The sequence below is a fragment of the Neolamprologus multifasciatus genome, chromosome 20 (genome assembly GCF_963576455.1).
Source record: "Neolamprologus multifasciatus chromosome 20, fNeoMul1.2, whole genome shotgun sequence".
Lineage (NCBI taxonomy): Eukaryota > Metazoa > Chordata > Actinopteri > Cichliformes > Cichlidae > Neolamprologus > Neolamprologus multifasciatus.
In genome coordinates, this window is record NC_140458.1 from 4,697,325 (window position 1) to 4,715,019 (window position 17,695).

Genomic DNA, 17,695 nt, shown 5'->3' on the forward strand with positions numbered 1-17,695 from the left:
TTTTACTTTTTTTTTCCTTTTACCAGGCTACACAATGTGCAGTGTATAAAACCCTTTGCTGACTCACTTTCTATCTGCATTCAAAGTTGTAATGGGAAAAACAGCTGTACTGTCTCAGCGAGCAACTCTGTGTTTGGAGACCCCTGTGTTGGCACCTACAAGTACCTGGAGGTGGATTATACTTGTCAGTGTAAGTACCTTAAACCAGGGGTGTCCAGCTCCAAACCTCAAGGGCCGGTGTCCTGCAGGTTTTGGACATCACCCAGGGTCAACACACCCAGTGTAAGTGCCTTAAACAGTAATGCACATACAACTCCAAAAAACATTCTGCTAGCGTCCAAAGCAGTCTCAGGGACCATCCTCGTTGATTTCACTGAGTGGGGTCAAACCTCTGTGTCTGAGGCTTTATAATGGACATTCAGATCACGATAACCAATAGGACAGATTCTTTCTTATACTATTTTACTTTTTTACAAAGAGATTTTGGAGAATTCGCAGATAGTACTTCTTGTTCAAAATATCAGTTTATTGTGTTGAGAAGCTGAAGTTGAACTTCGGGCTTAGTTACCCTTTGTATACCAAGGTTTTGCTGCAAAATCAAACTAAACTTTATTTGAACTTTAAAAGTTTAAAGATGAACAAACAAGAAACAAAAAAATTTGAAAATGCCAAAAAAAAAGGCAATAAAAATATGGCATTGGACAGAAAAATAGATTTTAAACATGGATTCAAAGACTCAAATACAGATTACAGGACATGAAATAATTTTAAAAAAGATGAACTTCAATAACTGATTTGAAGATTCACAAAAAAGTCGCGTTTTTTTTTGCCTTTAGTGGATAGAGACGGTGTTGATAGACGTGAAAGCAGGATGAGAAAGAGGAGAAGAGATGCAAACCTGGGCCTACCGCTCTCCAGCCATACGGCATACGGTTTCTTGCTCACCCACTGAGCTAAACCGGCACAAGGTTTTTTTTTATTAGTTGTTTTAATATGCAAACAGAGGGTTAAGTGGGAATTAGACACCCCTGAGCAACAAGACATGGGTGCATGTAATTAACACAGCTGAGGACAACCAAACAGTAGCATATCAAAACCCAAATAAAGACATAACTAAAAAAGGCAATGAGCAACCAGTACTAAATCAAGGAGACATTGAAACATGAAAATAAATACTGAAAATGGACTTGAATTGAGAAATTAATGGAGAACAGAGTAAGGGGAGGTTATAAGAGTGTGGAAAAAAAGCAGAGAGGAAGGCAGCAAAACTTGAACTTCAAGATATTAAAGAAAAGTTTAATTTAAAGTAGAGATGGACCGAGACGATATTACATATCGGTATCCGATATTACGCATGGGTATCTGTATCCGATATTACGTATCGTATCGGTATCCTATATCACTTTTACTTATCGGTATCCGATATCACGTATCGGGATCGGTATCCGATATTACGTATCAGTATTTGATATCACGTATCGGTATCGGTATCCGATATTACGTATCGGTATCGGTATCCGATATTACGTATCGGTATCGGTCCGATACTGACGTAAATTACTGGATCGGATATCGGAGAGAAATAAAAAAGGTAATCCGGTCCATTAAATATCAAAAAAGCACCTCACAAAACTTGCGACACGGCGTAACTCGGCCCATAACCGTAGCACGTCGGAGCTGTGTGCCTCACGTGATAGACCGGCTGTGTGTATTTGTAACCTCGCTACCAAACCAGCATTTTATCTCCGAGGAAGTGATTCCAGAGAGAAGTAAAGCAAGTGTGTAAGTTCATCTCTGAATGTTTGTAAAGCATTCCCGCGTTAAGCTTAACAACCGATATATGGAGCGAGTGCCTCTCTCTCTCCCTCCCTCTCCTGTTGCTACTTCAATCGTGAAACTGATTAATGATCAGCTGATCGCCTTTTCTGTCGCGAGTCAAACCTCTGTGACTGAGGCTTAATAATGGACATTTAGCCACTGAATCATGACATTTTACAGAACATCCTCTTTTTATTCTCGTTTTCTTTAAAAAACGAACAAACATCAATATAATGTGGAGCATTCGCAGCTAGGACTTAATCCGAAACATCTGTTTATTGTGTTGGCTTAAATACACCTTTGTTTTTAAGGAGGTTCTCCAAAATAAACTAGTTTTCTCTTTATTTTTGTAGGGTCTTTAAGGGTATAAAATGCCTTGACGTGACTGCTGATTTGGCAATATTTAAATAAAACTGAAATTAATTTTAAAAAGGTAAAAAATGAACAAAAAGGAAACAGGGGAACATGTGAGATGCAAAACATAAAATGACAGCAAAAATTAAAATGGACAGAGGAAAACAAAAATAATAAAATCATACTACGTTTTATATATATTATTCAAAGACAGATTGCAGAATGCAGAAAAGATGAAACAGAAGGAAAAGGTTGCAAAAGAGTTCAAGTTGCGAATTAAATCATGAACTAATAATCAGTCTGCACATGAATTATTACACTTTCTAATGTGTTTTGTGTTTTTCTCTCAGCCGCGAGTGCAACATGTGAAGGATCTCAGGCAAACCTTCAGTGTGGTGAGGTTTTCTTTTTTGTAACTTTGTTGAATTTCATTTATTGAAATGTAAACATGGTTATTGTTTAATGCTATGATCTCTTCCTCAGAAAAAGGACAGGTTTTAGTTATCCACGGAGCTGATTATGGACGCCGTGAAAAAACCACATGCTCTGCTGGACGTCCGGCCTCTCAGCTCCAAGTTGTCCAGTGCTCAAGTCAGACGAGCACCAAGGTTGTAGCTGAAAGGTACAGATTGACTGTCTTTGTTTAGTTTTACTTTTTTTTTTTCTTTTACCAGGCTACACAATGTGCAGTGTGTAAAACCCTTTGCTGACTCACTTTCTATCTGCATTCAAAGTTGTAATGGGAAAAACAGCTGTACTATCTCAGCGAGCAACTCTGTATTTGGAGACCCCTGTGTTGGCACCTACAAGTACCTGGAGGTGGAGTATACTTGTCAGTGTAAGTACCTTAAACCAGGGGTGTCCAGCTCCAAACCTCAAGGGCCGGTGTCCTGCAGGTTTTGAACATCACCCATCTAAACTTTAAAAGTTTAGAGATGAACAAACAAGAAACAAAAAAATGAGGAAATGCCTTTAGTGGATAGAGACGGTGTTGATAGACGTGAAAGCAGGATGAGAAAGAGAAGAAGAGATGCAAACCTGGGCCTACTGCTCTCCAGACATACGGCATACGGTTGCCTGCTCACCCACTGAGCTAAACCGGCACAAGGTTTTTTAATTAGTTGTTTTAATATGCAAACAGAGGGTTAAGTGGGAATTAGACACCCCTGAGCAACAAGACATGGGTGCATGTAATTAACACAGCTGAGGACAACCAAACAGTAGCATATCAAAACCCAAATAAAGACATAACTAAAAAAGGCAATGAGCAACCAGTACTAAATCAAGGAGACATTGAAACATGAAAATAAATACTGAAAATGGACTTGAATGGAGAAATTAATGGAGAACAGAGTAAGGGAAGGTTATAAGAGTGTGGGAAAAAAGCAGAGAGGAAGGCAGCAAAACTTGAACTTCAAGATATTAAAGAAAAGTTTACTTTAAAGTAGAGATGGACCGATCCGATGTTATGTATCGGTATCCGATATTACGTATCGTATCGGTATCTGATATCACGTATCGGTATCGGTATCCGATATCACGTATCGGTATCGGTATCCGATATTACGTATCAGTATCGGTATCCGATATCACGTATCAGTATCGGTCCGAAACTAACGTAAATTACTGGATCGGATATCGGAGAGAAATAAAAAAGGTAATCCGATCCATTAAATATCAAAAAAGCACCTCACAAAACTTGCGACACGGCATAACTCGGCCCATAACTGTAGCACGTCGGAGCAGTGTGCCTCACGTGATAGAGCGGCTGTGTGTATTTGTAGCCTCGCTACCAAACCAGCATTATCTCCGAGGAAGTGATCCCAGAGAGAAGTAAAGCAAGTGTGTAAGTTCATCTCTGGATGTTCGTAAAGCATTCCCGCGTTAAGCTTAACAACCGATATATGGAGCGACTGCCTCTCTCTCTCCCTCCCTCTCCTGTTGCTACTTCAATCGTAAAACTGATTAATGATCAGCTGATCGCCTTTTCTGTCGCGAGTCAAACCTCTGTGACTGAGGCTTAATAATGGACATTTAGCCACTGAATCATGACATTTTACAGAACATCCTCTTTTTATTCTCGTTTTCTTTAAAAAACGAACAAACATCAATATAATGTGGTCCTAGCTGCATTCGCAGCTAGGACTTAATCCGAAACATCTGTTTATTGTGTTGGCTTAAATACACCTTTGTTTTTAAGGAGGTTCTCCAAAATAAGCTAGTTTTCTCTTTATTTTTGTAGGGCCTTTAAGGGTATAAAATGCCTTGAAGTGACTGCTGATTTGGCAATATTTAAATAAAACTGAAATTAATATTAAAAAGGTAAAAAATGAAACAAAAGGAAACAGGGGAACATGTGAGATGCAAAACATAAAATGACAGCAAAAATTAAAATGGACAGAGGAAAACAAAAATAATAAAATCATACTACGTTTTATATATATTATTCAAAGACAGATTGCAGGATGCAGAAAAGATGAAACAGAAGGAAAAGGTTGCAAAAGAGTTCAAATTGCAAATTAAATCATGAGCTAATAATCAGTCTGCACATGAATTATTACACTTTCTAATGTGTTTTGTGTTTTTCTCTCAGCCGCGAGTGCAACATGTGAAGGATCTCAGGCAAACCTTCAGTGTGGTGAGGTTTTCTTTTTTGTAACTTTGTTGAATTTCATTTATTGAAATGTAAACATGGTTATTGTTTAATGCTGTGATCTCTGTTGGGTCTAAGTCAGACCCCGCTGATCCCAGAACTTATTCCCATGAAAGAAAGACAAGGCAACTGCGATCGATCTTTTTACTTGCAAGGGAGGCTTGTCGGTACCTTAGCACATCACAAAATGACCTCTCCGACTGCCCCCCCTCGCTCCCTTTTATTGGCAACGTTCACACAATAAACAATAGTTTACAACACGTACCTTCCCCACGTAACCCCCCTTGGTTACAAAGACAAGGCACTGTGTGTGTGTTATGTGAGAATGTGTGTGTGTGTGTGTGTGTGTGCGTGTGTGTGGTAGACCTCCTGCTGACCAAAGGGTCGTAAACGCAGGAAGCTTACATCAAAAGCACAAGGATGATAAAAGACTACAGCCCTACAGCCCCCCACCTAGAACCTCGAGAATCTGGGGAGGGGAGGACAGAAAGAATTCCTTTCACAGAATTAAATCAATGTACAAATGGCAAACATAAAAATGACAAACATTTAACAATTCACCCTAACATTTCCCTCCTGTTTGTCATTTTTATGCTCCAAATTATTCCTATGTAGTATATTCTAGCCATGCACTTCATGCTTGACATTTTCAGCACAGGCATCATTTATACACAGGCTTCTGTCATGTCAGTAATTTCAGTCATGTCATATTGTTGCAAAAGTACATAATTAACAAATGTATTGGAAATCATCTTAGTCAGCATTGATCTTATACAAGGTAAAATGCATCCTATACATAAGCAAATCAGCATCAACAATACATAAACAGGAATTAAATTTTTCAAAAGAGGATGCCACCAAGGACCAGACATTAACCAAGCTATCCAGCCTTACGGTGCATCTACTCCTGTCATGTAATTCATTATGTATTTCTGCAAGTAAACAACTGAATATCAAAAGTCAAACAAGAAGAATCATCATTCTCAAAAATCATATGTCACTACAATCCAACTGTATACAGACATATGCATTCAAACACATCAGTTGACTTCATTGTTTGTCCATGTGGCTCTCAGCTAACTTCAAAGCTGTAGCCTGGTCAACACTCCTTTTTATGACTCCTATCAACCCCCCAAATCTCACTGTAGGCATCCTGTGGGGGTTAGAGTCAACTGGTGAGTTATCTGCATTTAGAACTCTTCTCCTGTCCTGTTGTCACCACAGAAAAAGCTTTGTAAAGGAAATTGGATCAAGCTGTTTTGATCTTCTTGGCTCAAAACCTCAAGTGTTCATGATGTAAATGTAGACAAAAGGCTTCTCTGTTTACATCCTTCTTGCAGAAGACAAAAGAATAGGTGATGTTGCACAAATTCCATGGTAAATCTTCAACTTGGACTAGTCCATTGTCCTTTATGCACATAGGCAATCGGCCTGTTTCCAGTTCGTTTAGCTGTTCAATGTCCTGCAGCGAGTCAGATCCTTTGAGTCAGACTAGCAGGTCTGTCGTACCAGAGCAGTTCACCTTCCCGGCTACTGGTGAATCAACCGTCCATTCAGGTTCAGAGCAGTTGAAAAGTTGGCAGTGTTCCAAGTACGTTTACTCCTGGATGTGTTGCTAAGGCAACCAAACAAACTGTCTCGCTCTCAGTGATGCTATATGGCCACAGCCCAGAAGAGTGTGTAGCCAGTGGCATCACAAGCATAACCATTGGTCTCGTTCTTTATGTGAGCGGTTGTGTTCTTAAACTGCCACCAGTAGTTGTTGAAAACCCATGCAGGTACTGGGTGTGGTTTGCTCTGTCCCAGTGTGCTCCCTGTCATCCCACTCTGGGTCCACAGGCTCAAGAAGATGCACAGCACATTCCCAGCCATTCTGATGAGTACCTGTGGCTCAGTTGGTTTCTTCACCGGATTGAGACGAGGGGCCCTGGAGGCTTTCCCCATTTATTTTAAAATTCTCACTCAGTGATTCTTTGCAGATTGTGGAAATTATTGTCGCATTCGTTTCCACGCTCAGCAAATTGACGTCATTTCAAAAAGAAAAATAATTTAGACTGGATTTCCTCGTTGAATCCTTTTGGACAGGAACTTGTTTCCTAATTGTCCCAGGCTTTCTCCTGAGCCCATTTTAATTTTGGAGAAGCTCACTTTGCAACAGTATTCTCGACGACGCTTCGGTTCTAATCGTGCAGATCTACTCAAACAGAGATCATCAAACAAAACTTCAGTGCACCATGAAAGTAACAAAATAAAAGGAAATAAAGAAAATAAAGGAAAGGAAAGAAAGGCCTTGTTTAAGTCATGACACGTGTTCTTCATGCCAGGGGGATAAATCGTAACAACCCAATTGGCAGGCTCAACTTAATAACAAAAGACAAATCAACAGCCAGTTTAATCTCAAACATTCATCCAATCAGCCATACACACAACATACAGCATAACCCTGTTGTCTTAGCACATAATAAGTTTCTTCTCATGTTAACTAAATGTGTGCTATATTAAAACTTCTTCACACACCAGAAACTCACAATCAGCTCACTCATCTAAAACCTCTCATCAGCATTCTGTTTTTCTCCTCTATGATGTAACCATCTGTCCTCCTATAATATTCAGTCCACTAGTCTATGTATCACTTTCATCTCACTAGTGACTTGGACAAGATGACAAACAGAATCTCATGCTTAAGGTGCTGTCTAGTCTTCATGAGTATCATTGTATGTGTATATGTATGTAGGGTTAGTATAGTTAATGCGTTTTCTGTATGTTTTTGTGTTCCTCTCTCATCACACTTTCATTAATCTCATCACTTCTTAAAACATCACACATCTCTCTCTGTTTTTTTTATATATATATTGTGTCAGGGATTTATATGTGGTTGTAACGTTTGTGTTCACTAACTTTACTTTCTGTTTCCTGCCCTGCCTAGTCTGTCTTAGACTCGATGCTGCTCCTAATGCCTCTCCATACTCAGCCTTTAATTTCTCCTCCTCCTCTGCCTCTGCTCTCTCACACTCTTCTCTGACTTTTCTTTCTGCTAACATTCTTGCTCTTTCTAATGCTTTTCTACGGTGTTGTTCTAAAGTAGTTGCAGTGGATTGAGCTGTGGTTTCATCCTCAGGTTTTACAACTACTGCTTGCAATATTGCTCTTTTAACATTCTGTGCTTCTCTTCCCTTTTGAGCCTGCTCCAGCCACAACTTAGCAACTGCTAACTGCAATTCCTTCCTCTGCTTCACTTTCCCTGTTTTACCTGCTACACTTACAACTATTCTTTCTACAAGCACTTTACTCTTAACTTCCACTAATGTCCCTTCAAATCCATATTTTTCACGTCAACAACCTACATACTGCGTGCTGCCCGGTAAAAATTTCTCCATAAATTTTACATCCCCTTCTAAGGCAGACTTACACATTTTATTCCCCATTATGACAATTCTTTTAAGTTTGCGGCAGGTAACACCTTACCTCAAAAATCCAGGCTATGTGTACACAACAGGTCACAGAATTACGTTAACACCGCTTTAGGTTTCCTTCTGTGTTGTTGTTCACTTTCTGGCACTTACACACGCATACGTTCATTCACACACTTTTTAAGGCCTATAATCTTAAACTCTCTATACCGCGGCCAGCTCTTTCCTCCTTATATATTGGTGGAGAAACCATACAGCTTGCATCTACACGCACAGCTAGCGTGCTTCTGGACCTGCGACCTATCCGCACAGTCACAGAGCCGCTTCCTCTAGGTTCGCGTGGACCCGCGCAACCAACGCACTCCTGTGCTCGCGTGAAACCGCGCAGCTGCGGAGCCGTTTCTTTTCTTTAATAGCCTGCGACCTTCCCGCACAGCTCTCATGGACCTGCGTCCGAAACGCACAGTCCAACGCACTCCCGTGCTCGCGTGAAACCGCGCAGCTATGGAGCCGTTTATTTCTTTAATAGCCTGCGACCTTCCCGCACAGCTCTCATGGACCTGCGTCCGAAACGCACAGTCCAACGCACTCCCGTGCTCGCGTGAAACCGCGCAGCTACGGAGCCGTTTATTTCTTTAATAGCCTGCGACCTTCCCGCACAGCTCTCATGGACCTGCGTCCGAAACGCACAGTCCAACGCACTCCCGTGCTCGCGTGAAACCGCGCAGCTACGGAGCCGTTTATTTCTTTAATAGCCTGCGACCTTCCCGCACAGCTCTCATGGACCTGCGTCCGAAACGCACAGTCCAACGCACTCCTGTGCTCGCGTGAAACCGCGCAGCTACGGAGCCGTTTATTTCTTTAATAGCCTGCGACCTTCCCGCACAGCTCTCAGTGACGCGTTCCTATCTAGAATTCCACATTCATTCGCACGGTTACAGAGACGCTCTCAGTTTGCTTACTGTGGTGTTGCGTTTCGTTCACAGGAGAGTCCCAGAATCCCGACAGTCGCCGTCCACGAGGGGAGTTCAAACGCTATCTCGCTGGCCTGGTCGCGACTTTAACACTTCAGGGCTTTATCAGGCGTCCTACGGCCTGGCTGTCGACAGTCTGCGGCGTGTCCTCTCTCTCCTCAGTGTACGGCAAAAATCTTGGGCTCCGGCTCCGAAGGACCAAATAATGTTGGGTCTAAGTCAGACCCCACTGATCCCAGAACTTATTCCCATGAAAGAAAGACAAGGCAACTGCGATCGATCTTTTTACTTGCAAGGGAGGCTTGTCAGTACCTTAGCACATCACAAAATGACCTCTCCGACTGCCCCCTCTCGCTCCCTTTTATTGGCAACGTTCACACAACACGTACCTTCCCCACGTAACCCCCCTTGGTTACAAAGACAAGGCACTGTGTGTGTGTTATGTGAGAATGTGTGTGTGTGTGTGTGTGTGTGTGTGTGGGAGACCTCCTGCTGACCAAAGGGTCGTAAACGCAGGAAGCTTACATCAAAAGCACAAGGATGATAAAAGACTACAGCCCTACAGCCCCCCACCTAGAACCTCGAGAATCTGGGGAGGGGAGGACAGAAAGAATTCCTTTCACAGAATTAAAACAATGTACAAATGGCAAACATAAAAATGACAAACAACAATTCACCCTAACAATCTCTTCCTCAGAAAAAGGACAGGTTTTAGTTATCCACGGAGCTGATTATGGACGCCGTGACAAAACCACATGCTCTGCTGGACGTCCGGCCTCTCAGCTCCAGGTTGTCCAGTGCTCAAGTCAGACGAGCACCAAGGTTGTAGCTGAAAGGTACAGATTGACTGTCTTTGTTTAGTTTTACTTTTGTTTTCCTTTTACCAGGCTACACAATGTGCAGTGTGTAAAACCCTTTGCTGACTCACTTTCTATCTGCATTCAAAGTTGTAATGGGAAAAACAGCTGTACTATCTCAGCGAGCAACTCTGTATTTGGAGACCCCTGTGTTGGCACCTACAAGTACCTGGAGGTGGAGTATACTTGTCAGTGTAAGTACCTTAAACCAGGGGTGTCCAGCTCCAAACCTCAAGGGCCGGTGTCCTGCAGGTTTTGGACATCACTCATCTAAACTTTTAAAGTTTAAAGATGAACAAACAAGAAACAAAAAAATGTGGAAATGCCTTTAGTGGATAGAGACAGTGTTGATAGACGTGAAAGCAGGATGAGAAAGAGGAGAAGAGATGCAAACCTGCGCCTACTGCTCTCCAGCCATACGGCATACGGTTGCCTGCTCACCCACTGAGCTAAACCGGCACAAGGTTTTTTTTTAATTAGTTGCTTTAATATGCAAACAGAGGGTTAAGTGGGAATTAGACACCCCTGAGCAACAAGACATGGGTGCATGTAATTAACACAGCTGAGGACAACCAAACAGTAGCATATCAAAACCCAAATAAAGACATAACTAAAAAAGGCAATGAGCAACCAGTACTAAATCAAGGAGACATTGAAACATGAAAATAAATACTGAAAATGGACTTGAATGGAGAAATTAATGGAGAACAGAGTGAGGGAAGGTTATAAGAGGCAGCAAAACTTGAACTTCAAGATATTAAAGAAAAGTTTACTTTAAAGTAGAGATGGACCGATCCGATATCACGTATCGGTATCCGATATCACGTATCGGTATCGGTCCGAAACTGACGTAAATTACTGGATCGGATATTGGAGAGAAATAAAAAAGGTAATCCGATCCATTAAATATCAAAAAAGCACCTCACAAAACTTGCGACACGGCGTAACTCGGCCCATAACCGTAGCACGTCGGAGCAGTGTGCCTCACGTGATAGAGCGGCTGTGTGTATTTGTAGCCTCGCTACCAAACCAGCATTTTATCTCCGAGGAAGTGATCCCAGAGAGAAGTAAAGCAAGTGTGTAAGTTCATCTCTGAATGTTTGTAAAGCATTCCCGCGTTAAGCTTAACAACCGATATATGGAGCGAGTGCCTCTCTCTCTCCCTCCCTCTCCTGTTGCTACTTCAATCGTGAAACTGATTAATGATCAGCTGATCGCCTTTTCTGTCGCGAGTCAAACCTCTGTGACTGAGGCTTAATAATGGACATTTAGCCACTGAATCATGACATTTTACAGAACATCCTCTTTTTATTCTCGTTTTCTTTAAAAAACGAACAAACATCAATATAATGTGGAGCATTCGCAGCTAGGACTTAATCCAAAACATCTGTTTATTGTGTTGGCTTAAATACACCTTTGTTTTTAAGGAGGTTCTCCAAAATAAACTAGTTTTCTCTTTATTTTTGTAGGGTCTTTAAGGGTATAAAATGCCTTGATGTTACTGCTGATTTGGCAATATTTAAATAAAACTGAAATTAATTTTAAAAAGGTAAAAAATGAACAAAAAGGAAACAGGGGAACATGTGAGATGCAAAACATAAAATGACAGCAAAAATTAAAATGGACAGAGGAAAACAAAAATAATAAAATCATACTACGTTTTATATATATTATTCAAAGACAGATTGCAGAATGCAGAAAAGATGAAACAGAAGGAAAAGGTTGCAAAAGAGTTCAAGTTGCGAATTAAATCATGAACTAATAATCAGTCTGCACATGAATTATTACACTTTCTAATGTGTTTTGTGTTTTTCTCTCAGCCGCGAGTGCAACATGTGAAGGATCTCAGGCAAACCTTCAGTGTGGTGAGGTTTTCTGTTTTGTAACTTTGTTGAATTTCATTTATTGAAATGTAAACATGGTTATTGTTTAATGCTGTGATCTCTTCCTCAGAAAAAGGACAGGTTTTAGTTATCCACGGAGCTGATTATGGACGCCGTGACAAAACCACATGCTCTGCTGGACGTCCGGCCTCTCAGCTCCAGGTTGTCCAGTGCTCAAGTCAGACGAGCACCAAGGTTGTAGCTGAAAGGTACAGATTGACTGTCTTTGTTTAGTTTTACTTTTTTTTTTCTTTTACCAGGCTACACAATGTGCAGTGTGTAAAACCCTTTGCTGACTCACTTTCTATCTGCATTCAAAGTTGTAATGGGAAAAACAGCTGTACTGTCTCAGCGAGCAACTCTGTATTTGGAGACCCTTGTTTTGGCACCTACAAGTACCTGGAGGTGGATTATACTTGTCAGTGTAAGTACCTTAAACCAGGGGTGTCCAGCTCCAAACCTCAAGGGCCGGTGTCCTGCAGGTTTTGAACATCACTCATCTAAACTTTTAAAGTTTAAAGATGAACAAACAAGAAACAAAAAAATGTGGAAATGCCTTTAGTGGATAGAGACGGTGTTGATAGACATGAAAGCAGGATGAGAAAGAGGAGAAGAGATGCAAACCTGGGCCTACTGCTCTCCAGCCATACGGCATACGGTTGCCTGCTCACCCACTGAGCTAAACCGGCACAAGGTTTTTTAATTAGTTGCTTTAATATGCAAACAGAGGGTTAAGTGGGAATTAGACACCCCTGAGCAACAAGACATGGGTGCATGTAATTAACACAGCTGAGGACAACCAAACAGTAGCATATCAAAACCCAAATAAAGACATAACTAAAAAAGGCAATGAGCAACCAGTACTAAATCAAGGAGACATTGAAACATGAAAATAAATACTGAAAATGGACTTGAATGGAGAAATTAATGAAGAACAGAGTGAGGGAAGGTTATAAGAGTGTGGAAAAAAAAGCAGAGAGGAAGGCAGCAAAACTTGAACTTCAAGATATTAAAGAAAAGTTTACTTTAAAATAGAGATGGACCGATCCGATATTACATATCGGTATCCGATATTACGTATCGGTATCGGTATCGGTATCCGATATTATGTATCGTATCCGATATTACGTATCGGTATCGGTTTCCGATATTACGTATCGGTATCGGTATCGGTATCCGATATTATGTATCGTATCCGATATTACGTATCGGTATCGGTTTCCGATATTACGTATCGGTATCGGTATCGGTATCCGATATTATGTATCGTATCCGATATTACGTATCGGTATCGGTTTCCGATATTATGTATCGTTATCCGATATTACATATCGGTATCGGTATCCTATATCACGTATCGGTATCGGTATCGGTATCCGATATCACGTATCGGTATCTGATATCACGTATCGGTATCGGTATCCGATATTACGTATCGGTATCCGATATCACGTATCGGTATCGGTCCGACACTGACGTAAATTACTGAATCGGATATTGGAAAGATATAAAAAAGGTAATCCGATCCATTAAATATCAAAAAAGCATCTCACAAAACTTGCAACACGGCGTAACTCGGCCCATAACCGTAGCACGTCGGAGCAGTGTGCCTCACGTGATAGAGCGGCTGTGTGTATTTGTAGCCTCGCTACCAAACCAGCATTTTATCTCCGAGGAAGTGATCCCAGAGAGAAGTAAAGCAAGTGTGTAAGTTCATCTCTGAATGTTTGTAAAGCATTCCCGCGTTAAGCTTAACAACCGATATATGGAGCGAGTGCCTCTCTCTCTCCCTCCCTCTCCTGTTGCTACTTCAATCGTGAAACTGATTAATGATCAGCTGATCACCTTTTTTTGTCGCGAGTCAAACCTCTGTGACTGAGGCTTAATAATGGACATTTAGCCACTGAATCATGACATTTTACAGAACATCCTCTTTTTATTCTCGTTTTCTTTAAAAAACAAACAAACATCAATATAATGTGGAGCATTCGCAGCTAGGACTTAATCCAAAACATCTGTTTATTGTGTTGGCTTAAATACACCTTTGTTTTTAAGGAGGTTCTCCAAAATAAACTAGTTTTCTCTTTATTTTTGTAGGGTCTTTAAGGGTATAAAATGCCTTGATGTTACTGCTGATTTGGCAATATTTAAATAAAACTGAAATTAATATTAAAAAGGTAAAAAATGAACAAAAAGGAAACAGGGGAACATGTGAGATGCAAAACATAAAATGACAGCAAAAATTAAAATGGAGAGGAAAACAAAAATAATAAAATCATACTACGTTTTATATATATTATTCAAAGACAGATTGCAGGATGCAGAAAAGATGAAACAGAAGGAAAAGGTTGCAAAAGAGTTCAAGTAGCAAATTAAATCATGAGCTAATAATCAGTCTGCACATGAATTATTACACTTTCTAATGTGTTTTGTGTTTTTCTCTCAGCCGCGAGTGCAACATGTGAAGGATCTCAGGCAAACCTTCAGTGTGGTGAGGTTTTCTTTTTTGTAACTTTGTTGAATTTCATTTATTGAAATGTAAACATGGTTATTGTTTAATGCTATGATCTCTTCCTCAGAAAAAGGACAGGTTTTAGTTATCCACGGAGCTGATTATGGACGCCATGACAAAACGACATGCTCTGCTGGACGTCCGGCCTCTCAGCTCCAGGTTGTCCAGTGCTCAAGTCAGACGAGCACCAAGGTTGTAGCTGAAAGGTACAGATTGGCTGTCTTTGTTTAGTTTTACTTTTGTTTTTCTTTTACCAGGCTACACAATGTGCAGTGTGTAAAACCCTTTGCTGACTCACTTTCTATCTGCATTTAAAGTTGTAATGGGAAAAACAGCTGTACTGTCTCAGCGAGCAACTCTGTGTTTGGAGACCCCTGTGTTGGCACCTACAAGTACCTGGAGGTGGATTATACTTGTCAGTGTAAGTACCTTAAACCAGGGGTGTCCAGCTCCAAACCTCAAGGGCCGGTGTCCTGCAGGTTTTGGACATCACCCAGGGTCAACACACCCAGTGTAAGTGCCTTAAACAGTAATGCACATACAACTCCAAAAAACATTCTGCTAGCGTCCAAAGCAGTCTCAGGGACCATCCTCGTTGATTTCACTGAGTGGGGTCAAACCTCTGTGTCTGAGGCTTTATAATGGACAATCAGATCATGATAACCAATAGGACAGATTCTTTCTTATATTATTTTACTTTTTTACAAAGAGATTTTGGAGAATTCGCAGATAGTACTTCTTGTTCAAAATATCAGTTTATTGTGTTGAGAAGCTGAAGTTGAACTTTGGGCTTAGTTACCCTTTGTATATCAAGGTTTTGCTGCAAAATCAAACTAAACTTTATTTGAACTTTAAAAGTTTAAAGATGAACAAACAAGAAACAAAAAAAATTTAAAATGCAAAAAAAAAGGCAATAAAAATATGGCATTGGACAGAAAAATAGATTTTAAACATGGATTCAAAGACTCAAATACAGATTACAGGACATGAAATAATTTTAAAAAAGATGAACTTCAATAGCTGATTTGAAGATTCACAAAAAAGTCGCGTTTTTTTTTGCCTTTAGTGGATAGAGACGGTGTTGATAGACCTGAAAGCAGGATGAGAAAGAGGAGAAGAGATGCAAACCTGGGCCTACTGCTCTCCAGCCATACGGCATACGGTTGCCTGCTCACCCACTGAGCTAAACCGGCACAAGGTTTTTTAATTAGTTGTTTTAATATGCAAACAGAGGGTTAAGTGGGAATTAGACACCCCTGAGCAACAAGACATGGGTGCATGTAATTAACACAGCTGAGGACAACCAAACAGTAGCATATCAAAACCCAAATAAAGACATAACTAAAAAAGGCAATGAGCAACCAGTACTAAATCAAGGAGACATTGAAACATGAAAATAAATACTGAAAATGGACTTGAATGGAGAAATTAATGGAGAACAGAGTAAGGGGAGGTTATAAGAGTGTGGAAAAAAAGCAGAGAGGAAGGCAGCAAAACTTGAACTTCAAGATATTAAAGAAAAGTTTACTTTAAAGTAGAGATGGACCGATCCGATATTATGTATCGGTATTCCGATATTACGTATCGGTATCTGATATCACGTATCGGTATCTGATATCACGTATCGGTATCGGTATAAGATATCACGTATCGGTATCGGTCCGAAACTGACGTAAATTACTGGATCGGATATCAGAGAGAAATAAAAAAGGTAATCCGATCCATTAAATATCAAAAAAGCACCTCACAAAACTTGCTACACGGCGTAACTCGGCCCATAACCGTAGCACGTCGGAGCAGTGTGCTCACGTGATAGAGCGGCTGTGTGTATTTGTAGCCTCGCTACCAAACCAGCATTTTATCTCCGAGGAAGTGATCCCAGAGAGAAGTAAAGCAAGTGTGTAAGTTCATCTCTGAATGTTTGTAAAGCATTCCCGCGTTACGCTTAACAACCGATATATGGAGCGAGTGCCTCTCTCTCTCCCTCCCTCTCCTGTTGCTACTTCAATCATGAAACTGATTAATGATCAGCTGATCGCCTTTTTTGTCGCGAGTCAAACCTCTGTGACTGAGGCTTAATAATGGACATTTAGCCACTGAATCATGACATTTTACAGAACATCCTCTTTTTATTCTTGTTTTCTTTAAAAAACGAACAAACATCAATATAATGTGGAGCATTCGCAGCTAGGACTTAATCCCAAACATCTGTTTATTGTGTTGGCTTAAATACACCTTTGTTTTTAAGGAGGTTCTCCAAAATAAACTAGTTTTCTCTTTATTTTTGTAGGGTCTTTAAGGGTATAAAATGCCTTGATGTTACTGCTGATTTGGCAATATTTAAATAAAACTGAAATTAATTTTAAAAAGGTAAAAAATGAAAAAAAAGGAAACAGGGGAACATGTGAGATGCAAAACATAAAATGACAGCAAAAATTAAAATGGACAGAGGAAAACAAAAATAATAAAATCATACTACGTTTTATATATATTATTCAAAGACAGATTGCAGGATGCAGAAAAGATGAAACAGAAGGAAAAGGTTGCAAAAGAGTTCAAGTTGCGAATTAAATCATGAACTAATAATCAGTCTGCACATGAATTATTACACTTTCTAATGTGTTTTGTGTTTTTCTCTCAGCCGCGAGTGCAACATGTGAAGGATCTCAGGCAAACCTTCAGTGTGGTGAGGTTTTCTGTTTTGTAACTTTGTTGAATTTCATTTATTGAAATGTAAACATGGTTATTGTTTAATGCTATGATCTCTTCCTCAGAAAAAGGACAGGTTTTAGTTATCCACGGAGCTGATTATGGACGCCGTGACAAAACCACATGCTCAGCTGGACGTCCGGCCTCTCAGCTCCAGGTTGTCCAGTGCTCAAGTCAGACGAGCACCAAGGTTGTAGCTGAAAGGTACAGATTGACTGTCTTTGTTTAGTTTTACTTTTTTTTTTCTTTTACCAGGCTACACAATGTGCAGTGTGTAAAACCCTTTGCTGACTCACTTTCTATCTGCATTCAAAGTTGTAATGGGAAAAACAGCTGTACTGTCTCAGCGAGCAACTCTGTATTTGGAGACCCCTGTTTTGGCACCTACAAGTACCTGGAGGTGGATTATACTTGTCAGTGTAAGTACCTTAAACCAGGGGTGTCCAGCTCCAAACCTCAAGGGCCGGTGTCCTGCAGGTTTTGAACATCACTCATCTAAACTTTTAAAGTTTAAAGATGAACAAA

General features: G+C 40.4%; 1 protein-coding gene across 17 annotated transcripts in view; it reads left to right on the forward strand.

The window, feature by feature from the left end:
* Positions 1–17,695, forward strand: part of LOC146494162 (uncharacterized) — a 68,935-nt gene that overhangs the window by 25,459 nt on the left and 25,781 nt on the right. For 16 of the 17 annotated variants that reach the window (XM_085145944.1, XM_085145943.1, XM_085145945.1 and 13 more), the window contains 16 exons: positions 87–190; positions 2,523–2,567; positions 2,656–2,794; positions 2,907–3,010; positions 4,766–4,810; positions 9,907–10,045; positions 10,157–10,260; positions 11,887–11,931; positions 12,020–12,158; positions 12,270–12,373; positions 14,396–14,440; positions 14,529–14,667; positions 14,779–14,882; positions 17,103–17,147; positions 17,236–17,374; positions 17,486–17,589. In XM_085145944.1, the coding sequence (XP_085002070.1) occupies positions 87–190; positions 2,523–2,567; positions 2,656–2,794; positions 2,907–3,010; positions 4,766–4,810; positions 9,907–10,045; positions 10,157–10,260; positions 11,887–11,931; positions 12,020–12,158; positions 12,270–12,373; positions 14,396–14,440; positions 14,529–14,667; positions 14,779–14,882; positions 17,103–17,147; positions 17,236–17,374; positions 17,486–17,589 (1,544 nt within the window). The remainder of the gene's footprint in view (positions 1–86; positions 191–2,522; positions 2,568–2,655; positions 2,795–2,906; positions 3,011–4,765; positions 4,811–9,906; positions 10,046–10,156; positions 10,261–11,886; positions 11,932–12,019; positions 12,159–12,269; positions 12,374–14,395; positions 14,441–14,528; positions 14,668–14,778; positions 14,883–17,102; positions 17,148–17,235; positions 17,375–17,485; positions 17,590–17,695) is intronic. The other variant, XM_085145953.1, reaches the window with a different exon arrangement.